The sequence below is a fragment of the Saccostrea cucullata genome, unplaced genomic scaffold (genome assembly GCF_032062105.1).
Source record: "Saccostrea cucullata isolate Sc308-1 unplaced genomic scaffold, CSIRO_AGI_Scuc_v1 ctg2912, whole genome shotgun sequence".
Classification (NCBI taxonomy): domain Eukaryota; kingdom Metazoa; phylum Mollusca; class Bivalvia; order Ostreida; family Ostreidae; genus Saccostrea; species Saccostrea cuccullata.
Window position 1 is genome coordinate 100001 of NW_026941467.1, and position 20615 is coordinate 120615.

Here is a 20615-nt window from a genome sequence, read left to right on the forward strand (position 1 = left end):
TTATTAAAATATCTACCCTCTCTCTATATATATATAAATTAACATATTAACCATCTGCCTTCCTTCACTAAAACGATCTATCCAATCATTGATTGAATTTTTAGGAAGTCATTTGTCTTAATATATTGTGAACAAATTCTCATACGCTACTTCAAAGGCATTTTTAAGATATACCATAAATATTTTAGTCGTTTGTTCCACTCTGTTCCGAGTTCCACTGAGACAACCATTTTTCGTCACAAGTAGTTGCATAATGACGTCATATTCACATTGTGAGCAAAACTTTATTCAGCATATGCTATTTACAGAACTTGTGTTTGGCTATGTGTGCACCAAATTTGTTTCTAATCTGATTTTTTTTATAGATACACATGTATCGAGATAGTTCGCGAACTTTTTGATCACCCCTCGTACTAGTAGATACTAAAACAAGGTCATTCATATCGATTTTATGTGTTTAATTTCTTTGTGTTTCAATGGTGATAATAAAACTTTTGATAGATATTATAAGTTATCTGTGACAAACTTACAAACTCTTAATTTTTAACTTTGATGGTGCTCATTTTTCCTCACCTGGAATCAAAGAGTTTAAGATTTTTTTTTATATCAATACGTACACTATTTAACAACTGTACAATAATAATACTAAATAATAAATAACTTCAAGAAACACTATAACACATTTCCTCTTTTAAAAGTGTTCATATTATTTGAAACTGTAATTCTCTTCTACATTTAAAGATTGTTATGTCCCTCCATATTAAGAAGAGGTCTGGAAAACAAAATTCTGTACTAAAAATAGACCACGTGCTGCTATCCATGAACTACTTTCATGGTTCTTTTCACTCTTTTTGAAAACAACGATACATTGTTTTGAACTTGAAATTATCATTTAAAAGTGCAAAATTTAGACATTTTCTCAACAAATGGTTGTAGAGAGAACATTAATGCACAGTTTGCGTATTTTTTTGGATTTTTTAAGGATTTGCTGAATTCTGTAGCTGCGCAGTTCTAAGGAGCATATCAAAAGCATTTTTCTGCAAAAGTATAGATTATATATGCACAACATGCATTCAGTTATGCATATTTATTGTATCTTTATCATAAAGACTTAAAATTGGATCAAAATATAATGTATTTTAGCCATTAGAAGAAATGTTTACATTTCGTTCTCACTGCACTAAAGGTGGCCGTACATCCCCCTTAAATTCCATGTGTATAGATCAACTCACACAAGTGTTTATCGTATGGAGTATACACATATAGTTTTGCATTATCACGGGTTTCATGAGCGCCGAATTCTTAGCTACGCAGACTTTAAATGGGCATAAGGAAAGGCGTATAACGTGGAGAAAAGAGAATCCTCTAATTATACATGAATGCGTTTTATCCCAATATCTTACCTTGCATGTCAGAAACTGCATGGACTACTAGTATTCTGTAATAAACACTCAAAAATAATAAAGACTGTTATCTTTTTGATAAGATTTTTATGTCAGGCTCTAAAAACTGAAAATTTACCGTATTTATATCAATTTTTTAACGTAAGTAAACTTTTGGGATTGCTAACTCCTAGAGACATTTTTTTTATCCCACTTAAAACGTATTCCAAACTGTCAAGTCGTGTTTATTCACGGTAGAATTGTCATAAATATTATATTATTCCCAAATGCGCAAAAAGTTTGTTCTAAAAAAATCTTTTTAGCAAAACACTTAAAAACCACGTGTTTTATTTATTCTCTCATGGGTTTGTCTAAATGCTGTTATCTGATTGGTCAGAAGGACCAGCGCCTTGTTTATTCTGTGTATTAATAGCAATTCACGGTTATCGTTCTTGACTTCCTTATTTAGAAATCGTCCAGACCTGTTTATAGGCCTCTTTAGCTCCTGGCCCATTTCTTGGCGAAATTTACATTCCGATAGAATGATAAAAAAAATCAACTAAACTAACTTTCAAAGAGTTTTTACAGGGATACTCAGTAGCAAAATAGAAATGGAAATATAATCTGTGAATAATCAAATATAATTCCTTGCATATTGATAATATTTTATTTAGCTATTTGAAATGTGTCTTTTTTCCCGATAGCAAAACTGAAAAAAAAGAAAATTAGAATTTATAATGCTGTGTATTGAAATCTTCGCATCAACACCCCCTAATTCTACAAATATTTTGCCCTAGGGTCCGCTTTTAACACCAAGCAAAAGTTTACTGCATGTGAAAGGGTCTAATTTCAGCAAAGATTACTCATTTATCAGTATGATTTAACGATTTTACACGACCATTCTATGTTTAGCGCGTATTAGTAACGTCATAGTTAAAAATTACGTCATTGTTGTGCTTGTAGAATATTTAGTGTGTATCTTCCTTACTTCAATGCATAACATCAAAAAACGAAACAAAGAGGATTAAAATGATATAATCATATCATTTGCGGCCAATTCCTGTTAATACCGTACTTTGTTCTTTCCACTAGAACCAATTATTTTAAACATTTCATTTTGATTAAATCATTACCTGTATTCTGTCACACTTTCCACTGAAACAAAATCTTCAAGTAGAAAAGACATCTTCCTCTGAAAAGAGATAAGATTGTTTTATTCACATTGACCTTTAATATATTTTTCCACTGAAGCAATGTAATTCTTGTTCTGCTTCCTTGTATAAAATTGAGAGACGTGTGTAGATCTAGATTATACGGAAGCGTATTGCTGCCAGTTGAAAAAAAAATATTTTAAGTCGTACGTACGACATAATAAGTCGAACGTACGACATAGTAAGTCGTACGTACGAGATACTAAGTCGTACGAACGAGATACTATGTCGTACGTACGACATAATAAGTCGTACGTACGACATAATAAGTCGTACCAACGACATAATAAGTCGTACCAACGACATAATATTAAGTCGTACGTACGACATAATAAGTCGTACGAACGAGATAATAAGTCGTACGTACGACATAATAAGTCGTACGAACGAGATAATAAGTCGTACGTACGACATAATAAGTCGTACGTACGAGATATTAAGTCGTACAAACGACATAATAAGTCGTACGTACGAGATACTAAGTCGTACGAACGAGATACTATGTCGTACGTACGAGATACTAAGTCATATGAACGAGATACTAAGTCGTACGTACGACATAATATGTCGTACGTACGACATAATTAGTCGTACGTACGACATAATAAGTCGTACGTACGAGATAATATGTCGTACGAACGACATAATAAGTCGTATGTACGAGATACTTAGTCGTACGAACGAGATAATATGTCGTACGTACGACATAATAAGTCGTACGTACGAGATACTAAGTCGTACGAACGAGATAACATTAACCCCTTGTAGTCATGTTTACAAGATAATATGTTACTTATACGATATAATATGTAGTTATTCGGATTTCTTGATAATATCATGAATAGACGGGCTTGCCAATAGTTGTGCTTTTGGTTGCTAAAACGGAAGAACCTAAATTTTATATACATATGTAACTTCAATCTATTTAACAGTTTTAAAAAAAGTCAATTTTACATGTTGACTTGTTGTTGTCCAATCCAAAGCAGCCCCCGTCCACCCCTCAAAGAATCTGATATTTTGATAGGTTTTTATCGAAGGAAGATTATAATAAAGCTTTTCAGTGGGTACCGATGTGGGTGAAATGTACAAAAATCCCGAAAATGAAAAATATTTCTTTAATTATATTGTTTATTTTATTATTTATGTTTAATGTCCATTTAATTGGAAAAGCTCGGATGTTTTGAGATTGGTATTCAACATTTTTACAGTGGCCTGGTTCGAATCACCTGGTGGCACACGTTTACTTCTATAAAAACAGGCTTATGTATTTCACTTCATTTTCCTCTATAAATGATTTCTTTTTCTTTGGAGATAAACGACATTTATGAGAATGTAGACGAGAAATATTATTCTCTAAAAATTATTCCACAGTGTAAGCATTCATTGTTTGAGGACAAGAATTATTCATTCTTCCTTATGATGAAGGAGTCACACACAAGCGCACCCCCCCCCCAAAAAAAAAAACCCACAAAACATGAATGACATGCGGTTGATCCTATAGTATACACCCCCCCCCCCCAAAAAAAAAAAATTAAAAAAAAAGATAAAATGCGTGAATAATCTAATACATTTAATCTCTGAAAAGTTTCCAAACGAATCAATTAAAATGAAATCGCAGAAGTAGTATCTTCTAGATTTGATTCTAAGAAGATTATTTATCTATTAAACAAAGATAACATTTTTCTAACAGGTTTTACGTATATGATCAGCTTGAAGACCTGGGGCCGTAACAGAAAGCATGCTATTTAGATTTTAAATGACTTAAAGCAACGTTGCCACCCTAAAATTAATATATATACATGAAATGTGTCTTTATCAAATAAATAAGACGTAAACTATAATTTGATAAGAAAAAATTGATTTATATCAGCTGTTAAATTTGATCATTTTCATATGGAGCTCTTCTTTTAAAGGAGAGCAATATTGTCTAAAATGGCCACGACACCCCCCCCCCCCCCCCCCACCCCCCCCCCCCCCCCCCCCCCGCCCTCTTAAGCAGGGTTGGCTAACAAAGTGTTAACCCAGAAAAATAAAGAAATTAAAATTTCTTGCTGTGACGTAGCATCGTTTTTGAAAGGGGAAAGGGGGCAGCTAGAGAAAAAATCTTACCTGAAAAAGTTGACAAGTTGACAATTGCCCTAACAAGAAAACATTATTTTGGGGAGGGGGGCTTTTTAAAGTTCCAACTTCTTTCAGTACAATTTCCCCCATATAATACTACATGTACATTCTCCTTATTTCACTATACTATATCACAAAGCGGGGGGGGGGGGGGACAACCGGCCTTTCAATGCAAATTTTAAACAATAATATTGCTACGTGCCTGTTTTAGTAATATGCATATCTATACATTGTGTCCTAATTATCTACAAATTTTCATGAAATCTTATGCAGCTGTTTAAGAATAATTATGCTTATAAAAAAATAAGATATAAAAAAAGAACTGACGGATTAACTGACGTACCAAAGATATTATACCACTCGCAACTTGTTGTTATAAAAGCAATCTGATTAAAATCAGATTTTTCGATCCGCTTACATAGATCGCTACACGTGTAGCGATCTATGTGAGCGGATCAAAGGATCTGATTTTAATCAGACTGTTATAAAAGTAATTTAAAATTTCTCTCTACATTTAAACACTCTTTCAGACTTTCCAGACGATATCCTAAATAGCCATTTACTCTTGATAATACCATTTTTAGCCCGAAATTGATAAGGCTTTGAAAATAGGCAGGGTCAGGGGTAAAATCTTTATATTATATTGAATAAAATCTTTATCCTTCCTAGTCTATAATTTATGAATTGTAATAAACTAACAGTTTTGCAGATAAATATGAAATAAACTATGTAAAATCCCAAGTTCGAATCGGGCAGAGGTGATAAACTTGCTTGATTTGAATTTTCTGCAATCCAACAGACAATTCAAATCAAGCGAGTTTATCGCCTGTAGAAACGAATATTAAGGGCTAGAAGTTTGATAAAATAAACAGATTGATTAAAAAAATGTGTTTAGAATAAGAACACAGAGAACACCAATACTGGAAAGTGTGAAAATTCTTCCCAAAAGTGAGTTCAAATCTTGCGCCGTAGATTGCACATTATTTGCATTTAATATATGATCCAAATCTAAAATACAAAACCATGAAGCTACAGTTCTCCAGCTACGTTCTGAGTATCTCGTACGTACGACATAAATTATCTCGTTCGTACAACTTATTATGTCGTACGTACGACTTAGTATCTCGTTCGTATGACTTATTATGTCGTACGTACGACTTAGTATCTCGTTCGTACGACTTATTATGTCGTACGTACGACTTAGTATGTCGTACGTACGACTTAGTATCTCGTTCGTACGACTTATTATGTCGTACGTACGACTTACTATGTCGTACGTACGACATAGTATCTCGTTTGTACGACTTATTATATCGTACGTACGACTTAGTATCTCGTTCATACGACTTATTATGTCGTACGTACGACTTATTATGTCGTACGTACGACTTAGTATCTCGTTCGTACGACTTATTATGTCGTACGTACAACTTATTATGTCGTACGTACGACATAGTAGCTCGTTTGTACGACTTATTATGTCGTACGTACGACTTAGTATCTCGTACGAACGTGATACTAAGTCGTACTTACTTAGTATCTCGTTCGTACGACTTATTATGTCGTACGTACGACTTAGTATCTCGTTCGTACGACTTACTATGTCGTACGTGAGTCATTATCAAAATTCGCCAATATTTTGGTCACAAGCTGATAAAAAAGTATATGAGGTAAAAATTATATAAATTTTCACATCACTATTTAGAATACATTATTCTGTAGTTGGCAGAATATTAATTCTATAACTGTGTGATATATTTAAAGAAAAAACGCATTGATAATAGCTCAAATAAGCACATTTTGTGATGTCCTACACTCCATTCCATTGAATTAACAAGTGTTTATGGCCAAATGTTGTTCATTTTCTTTTCATTTTTTTCCTTGTATGCCATAAACTATTCATAATAAATGCCATAAAAACACTAAAATTGTCTTACATTACCTCATCTTGTAAATATAAAGACTAAAATGTGTGTCCCACGAGTTTTTGTCTCTCCTGTTACGCCAATGAAAATCCAGAAAATAGAAATATTTAGAATGAACTTTTCTGGGTTCCATACTTACCATTAGCCTTAGTTTTATTTGCATGATACTAGGTTGTTAATGTAATTTATTTAAATTTGATAAGTTTGAATAAAATGTCCAAAATATAACTATGATTTACACAGTAGAAAAAAATGACGTCCGTACTGTTACATTGAAATAAAGCTTTAACAATGGAGTGAAACAATTCTAACTTCTTTTACAAAATAACTGAAACATTTTGTTTCAAACCTACTGCATCATCAGCTTTTATGGTAAGCAAAAGGAAAATAAATTACCAAATATGGAGCAAATGTCTACCCTGTTATATGTCCATCCTGTAACGTGTTAATTTGTAACAGTAAAGACAATTTTTGTAACAGGAAAGACTAACATTACATAAAATGTGGATCATCTATCTCATCATTAACCAAGAAATTTATTGCATGATTTTTATTAATATTGAAGTATGTAACACAAATACACCTTGAGTAAGGATTCATTGTTTGTAATTGTTAGTTGAAACATAAAAAGTGATTTTGTAACAGGAAAGACATAACATATTGTAACAGTACGGAAAAATTTTGCTTAAATCAGAAAAAACTTGGACTTTTATTAATTTGTCAGATTTAATATTATTTTCATTTTATTATTTTGTAGTATTCATTCCATTTTCTGTTCTTTTTTCAACTATGAAAAGATAATTCTTGATATTAAAGGACTTCTAAATATAATTCTGTAACAGGAAAGACGGGTATTGCTATAAAATAAACAATTTTCGAGAACTCTTTTCTTATAAGCACAGTATAATTGTTGAATAGTCTTTCATGGAAAAAAATTCATTTTAAAAATCATTTTTAGCCCTTTTACCCATAATATAAATTCAATATATGATTGTTTATTTATTTATTCAGTGTAACAGGAAGGACACAATAAATTATGTTACTTAGCTATAGGCAGTATATATTTTTTCCTCTCTAAACAAAAGTTTCACTCAGCTTAAGGGATTTGTTACTGCTCTGTTTAGGTTGGAATTTAGGCCCAATTCCTGAAGGTCATGATTTGAACAATTTCTTTAATTGAAGATGAAGATGCATCCAAAGAAATACCCTGGTATTACTGATCATGGCTTTGCTACATGTAATGAGAAGATTTTTAAAGATTTTTCATAATTACATGTATTTGTACCCCCGATATAAGTCTAAATTAACCAATAGATGCCAATCCCTACACCAGTGATCATGATTTGAACAAATTCGAATGTACACTAAGTATAAATGCCTTTATTTAGATTTGACTGATGAAGGGTTTGCTGTTCCTGAAAAGAGATTTGTTGATATGTGTCCCAACTTACGCCAGTAATATTTTGATCGTTCATAATCCCATATACCCTACCCTAAGGGGTCAAGATTTGAACAAACTTTAATTTACATTTAAATTTTATCTTTTCTGGTCTTTTTTAAATTACCTGTCAAAGAATTTTATTCTTTCTTAATTATCTATTGGAAGAGGGTGTGACCCTTCATTTGAGCAATTTAAATTTCCTTTTCATAAGATATTCTGTGCTAAATAGAGTTAAAATGACCAAGATAAAAAAAAAATGTGAGAAGTTTAAGAAAACAATAACAAGTTAACACCAACAAACAAAACACAAATCTCAATAAGAAAAGCTCACCTGAGCATTTGGCTCAAATAAGCTAAAGTAAACATCATGTATATTTTTTTCTTTTTGTTTGTTTGTTTTTGTTTTGTTTTGTTGAAAATTGCCATGTGATATAATTTCCCAATCAGTGATAAAACTAGAGCCGAGCTCGTTGCAAAGCAACGAGTAGGTCTTCCGTCGGAGCTGCAGACAGGGAGAAATGACCTTGGGTCAAGGTCATGCCACGTTCTAATGTTAAAGCAATCTTTTAAGGGTAGATGTCATCTTATTTATGTTTTACTATTAAAAAAGATAGTAAAGGAATGTTTGCGACCTTGACCTTGTTAAAATGACCTTACGTCACACCATGACACACGCTGGTGATAAGCAAAGCCATTTATGTGCTACCGTATTGACGAATTCTTAAGCTATACTTTTTTCGATAGGCCTTGTCACAGCTAATACGTGTATACATGTGTAAATCTAGGTATGAAAGCGTTATCCTTTCTTTATCAAAAGTCATGGTCAATTTTAAGCAATGTTTAAAGCCGGTTAAACTTCAAGGTCAAAGTTCATTATATGCTAGTATTTGAAATGATTTTATCACAGGTTACATACATTTGATTTTTGTGTAATACGAAAACCCTATCTCTTTTCATTCAAAAGTTATGATCAAGATTAAAATTGTGAAAAGTAAGTCAAGCCTCAAGGTCACGTTGTCAAAATCAGTGTATCGGTATTTAAAAAAATGTTGTTACAGGTAATACACAGTGGTAAAATAAAAGTCCTAATCGATCTCTTTTCTCTCAAAAGGTATGACTATGGTTAATGTTTTTGAAAAGTGGGTCAAACTTCAAGGTCAAAGGGTCAAAAATCATAATGAATTTTCAAAGGCGTTGACACAGGTATTACATGTACATGTTTATAAAATGAAAGCTTTCAATAGTTATGGTCAATTTAAAGTAATGTTATTTTTTAAGTAGGTCAAGCTCCAAGATCAAGGTCACGGGGTTAAAAATCACAGTATATTTGAAAATCACATGTCACAAATAATGCACATGTGAAATATGAAAGTCCTATTTCAACTCATTCAATAGTTATTATCAAGTTTAAAGTTCTCGTGACAGATGGACACTGTCAGACTGGTTGACAAATAAGGTTTAATGTGCCCTAATAAAAATAAATACACGTTATTTGTACATGAGAAATTGAGAAATACGAAGAATAAAAAACTAGAAAATATTAGAAAAAAATTGCACTGAAGCTATTTTCAATATCCGTGTTTTTCAACTGCTTGAATCTAAAATATTATTTACCGTGTGTCTCTAACACATTCCTTAAATTTTTCTACAGTTAAACATTCCTTACAACCGTTTTTAATAGTCCTTCTGAGCCTGAACATGAGATAATATGGATGGCACTGTAGCTCTCTGGTGATCCATCTCAATTTTTTTAGAACAGCTAGCGAGCTACAGATCTGCAGCATGACAATTGTCATAAAGTTAATTTTACAAATTCATTTGAAATGTAACAGAATTGAATTTTATGAAAAGAATTATTTCTAATGCTTATTTTTAACATATGCTAAAATTATTTACCTATCAAGTTAAGTTAAGACAGTAAAAAGGAATTTGATACTCAGTATTTATCTAAGGAATTAGTGTCAATCCTCAACCTCAAAGAGCGTTCGACTTGTATGATAATTGCGTATGTGTGATGAAACTGCCGTGAACTATCCCGGAGACGTGAACATTAGATGTACTGGACATTCCGTCATCAAGAAAATATAGTTTTACTCTGGACTATTCCGAGTTACCAAAACGTTTGTATGTATGTCCATGTGTGAGCGTTTCAACCTGTCTTTGTTTTATGTGACTTGACTTGATTTATTTTTCAAAATACAAACTTTAACGTTTTATTGCTTGACTTTCGTTTTATAAATCACTTGTGTTACTGTCACCAATTATATTCTATTAACTTTGTTTAATTGTCGGAAATGCAATGCAAAATTCAGGAAATCAAATGCAGCGAAAACTGGTAACCCCCCCCCCCAAAAAAAAAAAAAAAAAAAACTAGTACATGTAGTACATGTACACACTTCGACGCTCGATTGTACACTCTAGAAATTAAAAAGTTTATGAATAAAAAAGTTGAGTTTACTCATCTTTGCCGACCTTTTTCTTAAATTTATTTGACAACCTGCGCATTAAAAACAATATCGCGTATGATTTTTGGTTTATATTATAATAGGTTATGGAGTAATCATGGATTTCAACACCAGCCCTGACCTGCCATTCTCGACTCTGAAGGAAAGCATTGTATCATTTCAGGGGGTTACGTATCGCAATGAGAGGAAATTTAATAATTTAATCTCTTTTAGTCCAATAAACACGAAAGAAAGGCTTGGAATATTTGTATGAAATTACAGGAAGAAATTTTGCATTTGTTAGAAGAATTTCTAATTATTCTTTTTTTTTCTCGTATTCTTAAAGCTCATGTTGGGTGCTCTTCTGTGTAAAACAGCATGTAGTTTAGTTGATATATCATGTACATGCACATAAAATCGTGTCATTGTGATATTCTAGCTTTTTATATCACAATGGGAAAATAAAAGAAATTTATGAGCATATCATTCGGAAAAATACAATGATAAGTTATGTAGCAAATTATGCAAAACTCTAAGTATACTTAATTTTATTTTCGATTTTCATGAGAATTGAAAACGTCACTTCCACTTACAATTTACTGTGTGCATTTGTCATGTTTGTAATTGCTAATTTAAACAACATCGCAATTTTTTCTGAAATAAATTAAGCAACAATTAGAATAACTTGATATAGGCCCGTATACATATAACGATTGCAATTACTTCAAAGTAAGACGACGGCGCCTAAAAAATGTGTACCTTTCCAATAACATAGAATCATCCGTTCAAATTAAAAACAATTAAGTTGCAGAAGTGATATCCCCGATTCTTTAAATAACGAAACTATAATGGACTTCACAAGGGTAGAATTCAACATTAATTTATGTACATGTGCAATTACAATCACTATCAAAATTGGCAGAGTTATCGATAGGTCATCCTGCGTCACCTTTCAGTGTAACCGATGGACTCGTCCAGAGAAATCATCTGTACCAGCTGAGCAAAATCACAGCGCCTTTTATTCATTCGTCAAAGAATAGAATCAGACATTTTATCTTTTAATACTCGTACATGTTCAAGAAAACCTTTATATTTGTGTCTAGAAATATTCTTACGATTTACGCAAATAACAAATTCTTGATTTTAAACTGGGTAAATCGATGACTAGCATCGTTTTAGATAACTCTGGGACTCGCGTAAAAATCAAAGAGCGGTAATGTTGACCTCCGGAATGTATATAGGTCAATGCATGCGCGATCGATAAACAGGCTGCACAACTGTAAACAAAGCAGTCAAGGCCCGAGGAAAATTCACGATGCATGAACAAAATGACAGTGAATTATTTTAAGCTTGATTTTTTTTTTTTTTATAAATAATGCAACATTGAGTATCAATCGAATGAGAGATGATAAGTATTTTTCCTATCTCCCGTCTTGTAATTCAAACTAAATACAAGGAGAAAGTTGTCTCTGAATAATCTGTATGACATCCAGCTAGAGAATACGTTAAAAACTTTATTTCAACAAAGTTTAACATTCAGTTCCAGGCGCGGATCCAGGATTTGGAGTTAGGGGGGGGGGGGCGCCAAAATTAGGCAAGGGGTCTGGGGGCCGCCTTGAAGCCCCCAGTGGGTCCAGGGCAAAGCCCTGGTGGGGGCCCATGGGGCGAAGCCCCCGGAAGCTCCTGGATTCTAGAGATTTTGAAGGGTTAAAATGAGGTCTACCAAAGCCCTGGTGGGGGTCGAGGGGGCGAAGCCCCCGGAAGCTCCTGGATTCTAGAGATTTTGAAGGGTGAAAATGAGGTCTACCAAGTACACATATTTGATTTACGCTAACTTTGACAATTTTAGGGGGGGCGCGCGCCGGGTGCGCCCCCCCTTAAATCCGCCACTGAGTTTAGTTAAGTATATTATTCTTATCCAGTTTATTTCAGTTATACGTGTTATACGCGTACGCATAAAGAATTCTTCACTTGCCGTATAAAATTAATCAGTTACCTGTACATAAAGTTTGCTGCTCATTCAATAATGCAAGATTTGAACAAAATAACGTTTTCATGAGATCAATAAGATGTTAAAGAACCCATTTCAAATCGATAACCATATCGAAATATTTACCGTTTTGAGTTATAATGCAAAAACTTTCATGCTCCCTTGACCCCTAATTTGAGAGGCCAGCCCCTTTTTAATGATGTCAAATGATAGATCTTAAAATTATGCACAATATTTGTGAAATATGTCTTAACAAATTATTTTTAGTTTAAAAGATACACAAGGAAATATATGTAAAATTTGGCGCTTTTAGGCATTCTCATTTTTGACCCCTATCTAGCACCGTTTGGAGCGCAGAAATCGAAAAAGAAAAACCGATGTGCACAACTTCAATTCTTCTAGTATTTAAATGCAGTTCTGTAGATTTCTGCTCCAGCTTTTGTCGTTTCTGAGCCTTTGTCTGGAAACGAACAGTACCAAATTTTCACTTAAAGGGAAATAACTCGAAAGCGGAAGGGAATTTTTGAAATGTATGAAAACATTTTAATTGAGTTTTGTAACGTCCAAAAACTCTGAAAAGAACTATATGCGGTATATTGCATATGTTTGCCCCCCAAAAGTCAAATTTTGAAAACTTCCTGAAATGTGCTGAATTCAATAAATTGTACGAGAAATATAAGTTAACAGAAAATATTATAGTTCCAGAGCAGCGTATTCACAATTTCTGTTTTTATGACGTCACAAACTAGTCCGATTTTATATCCTTTTTCAGAAAGAGGACAAAATGGACAAAATTTCAACAATTTAAGCTTTAAAATTTATAGAGCGCATGTGTGTTCAGGAACAATATTGACATATTTCATTGATATTATCATTCTACACATTATATCAAAATATTTATCCTGAACACACATGCGCTCGGTGACTTTTATTTAAAATATCGACGAAATATGTACATTTTTCTGCAAAATTCATAAAAAACTGAAATTACGTCATATTTGTGACGTCATTACGTACATATGACGTCATTACTTATGAAATTATTCAGTGCTTTGAAGTCAGCATATACTCCCCTGTTTAAGGACTTAATTAAATATTACTCCATCAAAGTTTGATTTTGGGGGGCAAATGTTGGTTAATACCGCATATAGTTCTTTGAGCGAAATCCGTTCAGAAATGAGCGAGTTACGAGGTCTCAAAGTTGGCGTCTAGGAAAAAAAAAAGAATAATAGGGAATAATCTTAACCATCAGAATCAGTAGAAGGTCTTCCGCCTGAGCGGAAGACCTTAATGAAATTAAATTCCCAATTGTAATGACCTACCTAGGACCCTTTCCAAATAGCAGTGGAAAATTCTCAAATTCATCAAACAACTTGCCAGAAACATACACTTTTTTGAACTACCAGGTAATATTTTATATTTCTATATTTAGAAAAACAGTGAAAAAAGAAAGTTTTCTTCTAAAGAAAGGTAAAAGAAAATTATACAGACAAAAGGGGGATGGCTCTACAAATCCATGTTTTTCTTTTAAATGGAGGTTAAATATTTTTTCAGACTCTACAAAACAAAGTGTCCTTGCTTTATGTTGTTAACGCCGATATTTGCATAGGCAAGCAATTTTCTTAATGTAAATCCTATTTTGTTTTACATTTTACATGTAATTCAGCAATTATTCTAAGTTATATCTAATTAACATGTAACATTGTTTTGTACTATTACAATACTGTGTATTTTGGAAAAGTCTTTCCTGTAACAGTCATACATATTCATTATTTTATACTCTATTTGTTCCTTATCTTAACTTTAACCTTAAGTTTTATCATTATTTGGGAACACCAGTGTAAATTTTCAGGATTAATTAAATTATGTGTTTAACAAAATGAAGAATTTGATGTAGATACACAGAAATTTCTCTCCTGTTGCTTGTTCTGTTCTTTCCTGTTACACTTTTTAACACAGAGACCAAAAAACCTTTCAAGGTCTTATTTTTCAGACTGAAACTGATTCAATATTTACTTTCCAATCATTTTAAACTAGAATTTAGGATTCTGTTACAGGAAAGACATGTCTATTGCAAAGAACTGTCTTTCCTGTTACGGGCCTGTCTTTCCTGTTACATGCACTATAATTATGAAAATATGTGGTTTATATGTGATTGTAACAAGATTGGATCTACATGCATGCATAAAATGCCATTTCTTATCAAATGTGTGACTGAGGTTTTTTATACTAACTTTTACGACTGTAAAATGGTGAAAATATTGACCAAAATGATGTTCAGATTTGAAAACTGTCTCTAAAATCATTGTAAAAATTATTTTGCTCCTGTTTCGTTGGAAAATTATAACTGATTCTTTATTTGTCATGCTTTCACAAAGTAGGCTGAACTAATTTTATAATTATTTTTCCACCTCTTAATAGTAAAACTTGCATTAATGTGTCTGTAACAGGAAGGACAAAATTTAAGGTGAACCAGTATTTTGATTTCTTCTTACTCTGAAATCAAATGATTTCCAGGTGGGAGTTTAGTGTTTTTGTGTTCTTCAGATACGTGGTTTATAGTAACGATTAAAAAAATTTAATTCTAAATGCAAGGAATTTGTTGATTTTTCCAATATTTTTTTCTGCGGTTTTTGATAATGACTCATGTACGACTTAATATTATCTCGTTCGTGTGACTTATTATGTCGTACGTACGACATAGTATCTCGTACGTACGACATAATATCTCGTTCGTGCGACTTTTAATGTGGTACGTACGACTTAGTATCTCGTACGTACGACTTATTATCTCCTACTTACTACTTAGTATCTCGTACGTACGACTTACAATATTTTTTTTCAAGTGACAGCAATACGCTTCCGTAAGATTAGTTATCTTTCATGAAAGTTTTTCAGATGACTTTGGCCATTATAATTTAACATTTTGGTATCTCTCTATCATATAAACATGCAGAGAGCAAATATCTTCATATAAAATTCACGGGTTATAGGTAAATACGTGATCTGTATAGTCACATGGCGAAATAATATCTACCAGTACATATATATTAAATGACTTACTCTTCTTGCTCTTCGTATATAAAAATGACTTAAAGACGAAAGTTAAATAAAAATTGGTTTATTTACAATGTAAACAAGATGTGTTTGTGAAACACTGATGCCCCCGTATGGCAACATAGCGAAGATTAACCTTTCTCATATGCAGATCAAATATGTTGGTACCTAAAGTAAGGCATTTTCACAAAAAATACAAATGTTGAATATAAAACCCTAGCAACACCTGTTCAAGGGATATGACCAAGGTTAACATTTTAAAAGGTAGGGCAAACTCCGGGGTCAAGGTCAAAGGGTCGAGGTTGCTGGTTTCTAAAGAAAGGCCTTGTCTCAAAGATTACATATGGGAAGTATGAAAGCGCTGGTCCTTACCGTCCAAAAGTTATGGTGACATTATGGTCAATGTTAAAGTTTGTAAAAAGTAGGTCAAACTCCAAGGTCAAGGTCAAAGGGTCAAAGTTCTTGATATCCAAGGAAAAGTCTTGTCACAAGGATTACATATGTGAAACATGAAAGCTGTAGCCCCTACTGTTCAAAAGTTATGGCCAAGGTTAAAGTTTGTAAAACGTTAGGTCAAACTCAGAGGTCAAAGTCAAATGGTCAAAATTGTTGGTATCCAATGAAAGGTCTTCTCACAAAGATTACAAAGGTTAAAGTTTTTTCGTAAGTTCGGAAATCTCCAAGGTCAAGGTCAAAAGGTCAAAATTGTTGGTTTCAAATTAAAGGTCTTGCCAAAAAAAAAGATATTTGAAATATGAAATTACTAGTATCTACCGTTTAAAAATTAGGGCCAAAAGAAAAGTTTGGAATTTTTGTGTAAAAATGGGTCAATCTCCAAGGTCAAGGTCAGAGTGTCAAGATTATTGATATCAAATGAAAGGGCTTGTCAAAAGGATGAAATATGTGAAGTTTGAAAGCCCGAGTTTTAACCCTTCAAAAATTATGTTCAAGGTTGTATTTTAAAGTAGGTCAAATTCCAAGGTCAAGGTCAAAGGGTCAAGGCTCTTGGTACCCAATAAAGCGTCTTCATACAGGGATTACATATATGTGAAGTATGAAAGCCGTTCAAAATTTATAGCAAAGGTTAAAGTACAGAAATGTCCAACGTCAAGGTTAAAAGGTTCAAAGTTGCTGGTATCCAATGAAAGGTCTTTATAAATGCAAAAAACATACATGTGAAGTTTAAATGTCCTGTAATCTAAATGGTTTAAACCCCCCCCCCCTAAAAAAAATCTGCTAGGGGGGGGGGGGGGTTAACACCCCAGGGGATCAGGATTTGAACGAACTAGAATCTACACTACTTGAGGATGATTCTATATAAATATTACTAATCGTGGCTTTGAAGTACTTGAAAAGAAGATTTTAAAAGGTTCCCCTATATATTCCTATGTAAAACTTTGGTCGGTCATTTTGGTCCCAACCTAGTTCTGGGGGTCATGATTTGAACAAACGTGAATCTACACTACCTGAGGATAACTTCACATAAGTTTCATCTTTCCTGTCTCAATGGTTCTTGAGAAGAAGATTTTTAAAGATTTTTCCATGTAAAACATTTTCTATGTAAAACTGAGATCGGCCATTATACCCCCACCCTACCCCTAGGGGTCATGATTTGAATAAATTCAAAACTACATTACCTGAGGATAATAATCATTCAACATGAGTTTCATCTTTCCTGGCCCAGTGGTTCTTGAGAAGAAGACTTTTAAAAAATGCCATTAATTTTTCTCTAATTCATAATTACCCCCCTTGGAAAAGGGCGTGGCCCTTCATTTGAACAAACTTGAATTTCCTTTACCCAAGGATACTTTGTAGCAAGTTTGGTTGAAATTGGCCCAGTGGTTCTTGAGAAGAAGATGAAAATGTGAAAGTATACGACGACAACGCCAACAACGACAGACGACGGACAGATTTTGATCAGAAAAGCTCAATTGAGCCTTTGGCTCAGGTGAGCTAAAAGGTTTTTGAAGTTTTGGTGCGTGTCTACATGTACGTTTTATTTTTTTGCTTGTCAAGAAATTTCTTAAAGCGGCAATGCAACGCACAAAGTAGAAAATTGACAAAAGCCGAATTTTTGCATAACCCTTGTTAGTTTTGTTCAATTTCTAAAAGTATTTGGTTTCAGAAAATTACACGTTTCAGAACCGAAAAATTCTATTTTAAGGAGAAAAATAAAAGTAAAAATATTTTGTGTATGCCCCATACCGAAAATATTGCTCAATACTTCTTCCTCCCAATTGTACGCGCGCGCAGAAAAGCTGAATAAGTTTCCATGGTTACCATTATCTCAAGTACCCAGGAAGGAATGTAAGTAGACCAAAATTTAGAGTCAATCATTACAAAACGTTGTTAGAACATATTTCACACCTTTTCATGATCCAGTTGAATGTTGTTTACAAGTTTGAGCTAAAAATAAAAGTGGCGTGACAAACACGAAATCAACGAAACGATAGATACACATCCTTCATAGGCGTAGTCACAGGGGCAGCGGGGCACTAGCCCCCCCCATTTTCAGATCTCGGGGGGCAAGAGTATGTCTGTGCCCCCCCCCCCCCCACTTTTTAATGAAGAAAAAAATCACAGCTATTTTTCCCCAACATTACCTTTACTATAGGAAATGGTCGTTGAAGGGATAGTTTCCCCCCCCCCCTCCCCCCTCCCACTTTTTGACCCTAGCATAGTTATATCGAAGAATTGTGGAAAAAAATTGGAATGGAAAGTAACTTGCCTTTGAAATAGTTGGCCACTATCCCCGTATATTGTGCATAAAAGCGAAAGTAGTAACAAGTATATTTTTTGCAGACGACAATGATATGTTGAAGGAAGCTTGTTCATATAAATTATGATAAGCCAGTCAAGCACAGTTTATGAAGTGCCTTTTTAATCAATATCGAATCGATGGAATGACAACTTTGATTGAATGATTAACATTTGTATTGGCACTCGGAGTTTATTTCCTTGCCATCGTCTGAAGAAGAGGAAAGTCGAGTTGCAAACTAAGTATTATTTCACTCAAATTCAGATACTGAATGATTATTCAGACGTAAAGTTAACACACTGATAATGTTAACATGTGTGGATTGATGAAGGTAAAGATGATTTTTTTAAATACCTAATGATTCAATCTGTAAGCTTATCCACCTTTTTTCAAACGTAACGTTTAACTATAGGCTGGTTGCCCCCTCCACGACACTTTTATTTTCAGTACGGTTAAGTAAGGGTAATTTAGTATTATATATAGAAAATTTTGAAACCAGTCATATCCCCCCCCCCCCCCCACCCCCTTCCCCGAAATAGGATTAAATATCTCTGGCTGCCCCTTTCAAAATTGGCTGCTACGTCACTGGTTAACACTTAAAGGAGAAGAATGCTTTCCACACATATATATTATAAACTACACTGCATGCATATCATAACTAGAGTAGAAATGTAAATATCAAAACCACAGTATCCTAATTTGAAAAAAAAATATTAACTTACTAAATCAGACTCCAAAAGTTCTAAACGGCAACTACACGTCACAGGATATAGGTACACACATTTTGATGACGTCATAGTACTTGCTAGCGCTATATGAAAAATATGCCTACGTGCCACAGGCACCTGACTTACTTATTTTTCTTTTAATGAAAAAAATATACACATACTTCACAGGCACCTGACTTATTTATTTTTCTTTTAATGGAAAAAATATACACATACTTAATAATAAACTTATTAAGTATACGTGTATATTTTTTTTTCATTAAAAGAAAAATAAGTAACGTCAGATGCCTGTGCTACGTGCAAGTCTTGTGTGATTTACACACCAATTACTCACACTAAACTTAAAAACATTCCTTAAGGCCAGCAGACGGTAAGGCTTGCCTTATTAGTCGTGGAACTTAAGTTCTAGCCTTACCGTGTGTACACCCTTATATAATTTTTTCGAGCCTTATAAGTTTGACTTGGGAGATACAATTGCCTGATTTGTAGTATATGACTCAGCCTACTTTTATTTCTTAACCAATGAAAACCTTCTACCCAAAGTTCAATCTATTTTTATAAAACCATACACGTTGGTATATTGAAAGGAACATAAAGTATAGTTGAATAAGATAATGATAATATCCGTAAATGCTTCCTCCTCTTTTTAGAAGTGTGAATGCAATATTCAGTAAAATTACTTCAAAATCCTATATAGCTTGTAATCTATTATTCCGTTTGTGCAATATTTATGGCTCAAAACACATGGAATTAATGTAAATGTTGTTTATAATATTGTAAGTATTGCCTTAGCGTGTGGACATGAGAGCCGTACGACCTGCAAAACGTAAGGTTTTAGACTTATAAGGCCTTACCGTGTGTACCGGCCCTTATATCTACATTTTACATGCTTACGGTAGCACACGGTAAGGCTTGCCTTATAAGTCATGGAACTTTAGTTCTAGCCTTACCGTGTGTACACCCTTAATACACGTTTTTTCGAGCCTTACAAGTCTGACTTAGGAATAGAACACTGCTCTAAAAGCATTCTTTATTCAAGACTAAGCTGATATTTATATCTTGACCAATGAAAACCTTCCACCCAAAGTTCAATCTATTTTTATAAAAACCATACACGTTGGTATATTGAAAGGAACATAAAGTATAGTTGAATAAGATAATGAAAATATCCGCAAATGCTTCTGTTAACTTCCTTCTCTTTGTTAAGAAGTGTGAATGCAATGGTCAGTAAAATTACTCCAAAGTCCTATAGCTAGTAATCTATTTATTCTGTTATTCTGCAATGTTTATGGCTCAAAACACATGGAATTTATGTAAATGTTGTTTATAATATTGTAAGTCTTGCCTTAAGGTGTGGACATGAGAGCCGTACGCCCTGCAAAACGTATAAGGCAAGCCTTACAGTGTGTACCGGCCCTAAAGCACCTAAAATATACTCAATGTTTGAATTTCTCGCTGCCCTATATCGTTTTTTAATTATATCTTAGCAAATAATTAGTCTCAAATAAAATACTACCAAAATCTAGAGAATTATGGTGTTCAATATCTTAAAGTTTTA

General features: G+C 33.4%; 1 protein-coding gene across 1 annotated transcript in view; it reads right to left on the bottom strand.

Moving 5' to 3' along the window:
• LOC134257878 (uncharacterized) overlaps nt 1–19097 on the bottom strand; it is a 27281-nt gene extending 8184 nt beyond the window's left edge. The window contains exons 1-2 of the mRNA XM_062740456.1: nt 19052–19097; nt 2516–2574 (exon numbers count right to left, since the gene is read on the bottom strand). Of these exons, the coding sequence (XP_062596440.1) occupies nt 2516–2568 (53 nt within the window). The 5' untranslated portion in view covers nt 2569–2574; nt 19052–19097. The remainder of the gene's footprint in view (nt 1–2515; nt 2575–19051) is intronic.
• Between the last annotated feature and the right edge of the window lie 1518 nt (nt 19098–20615).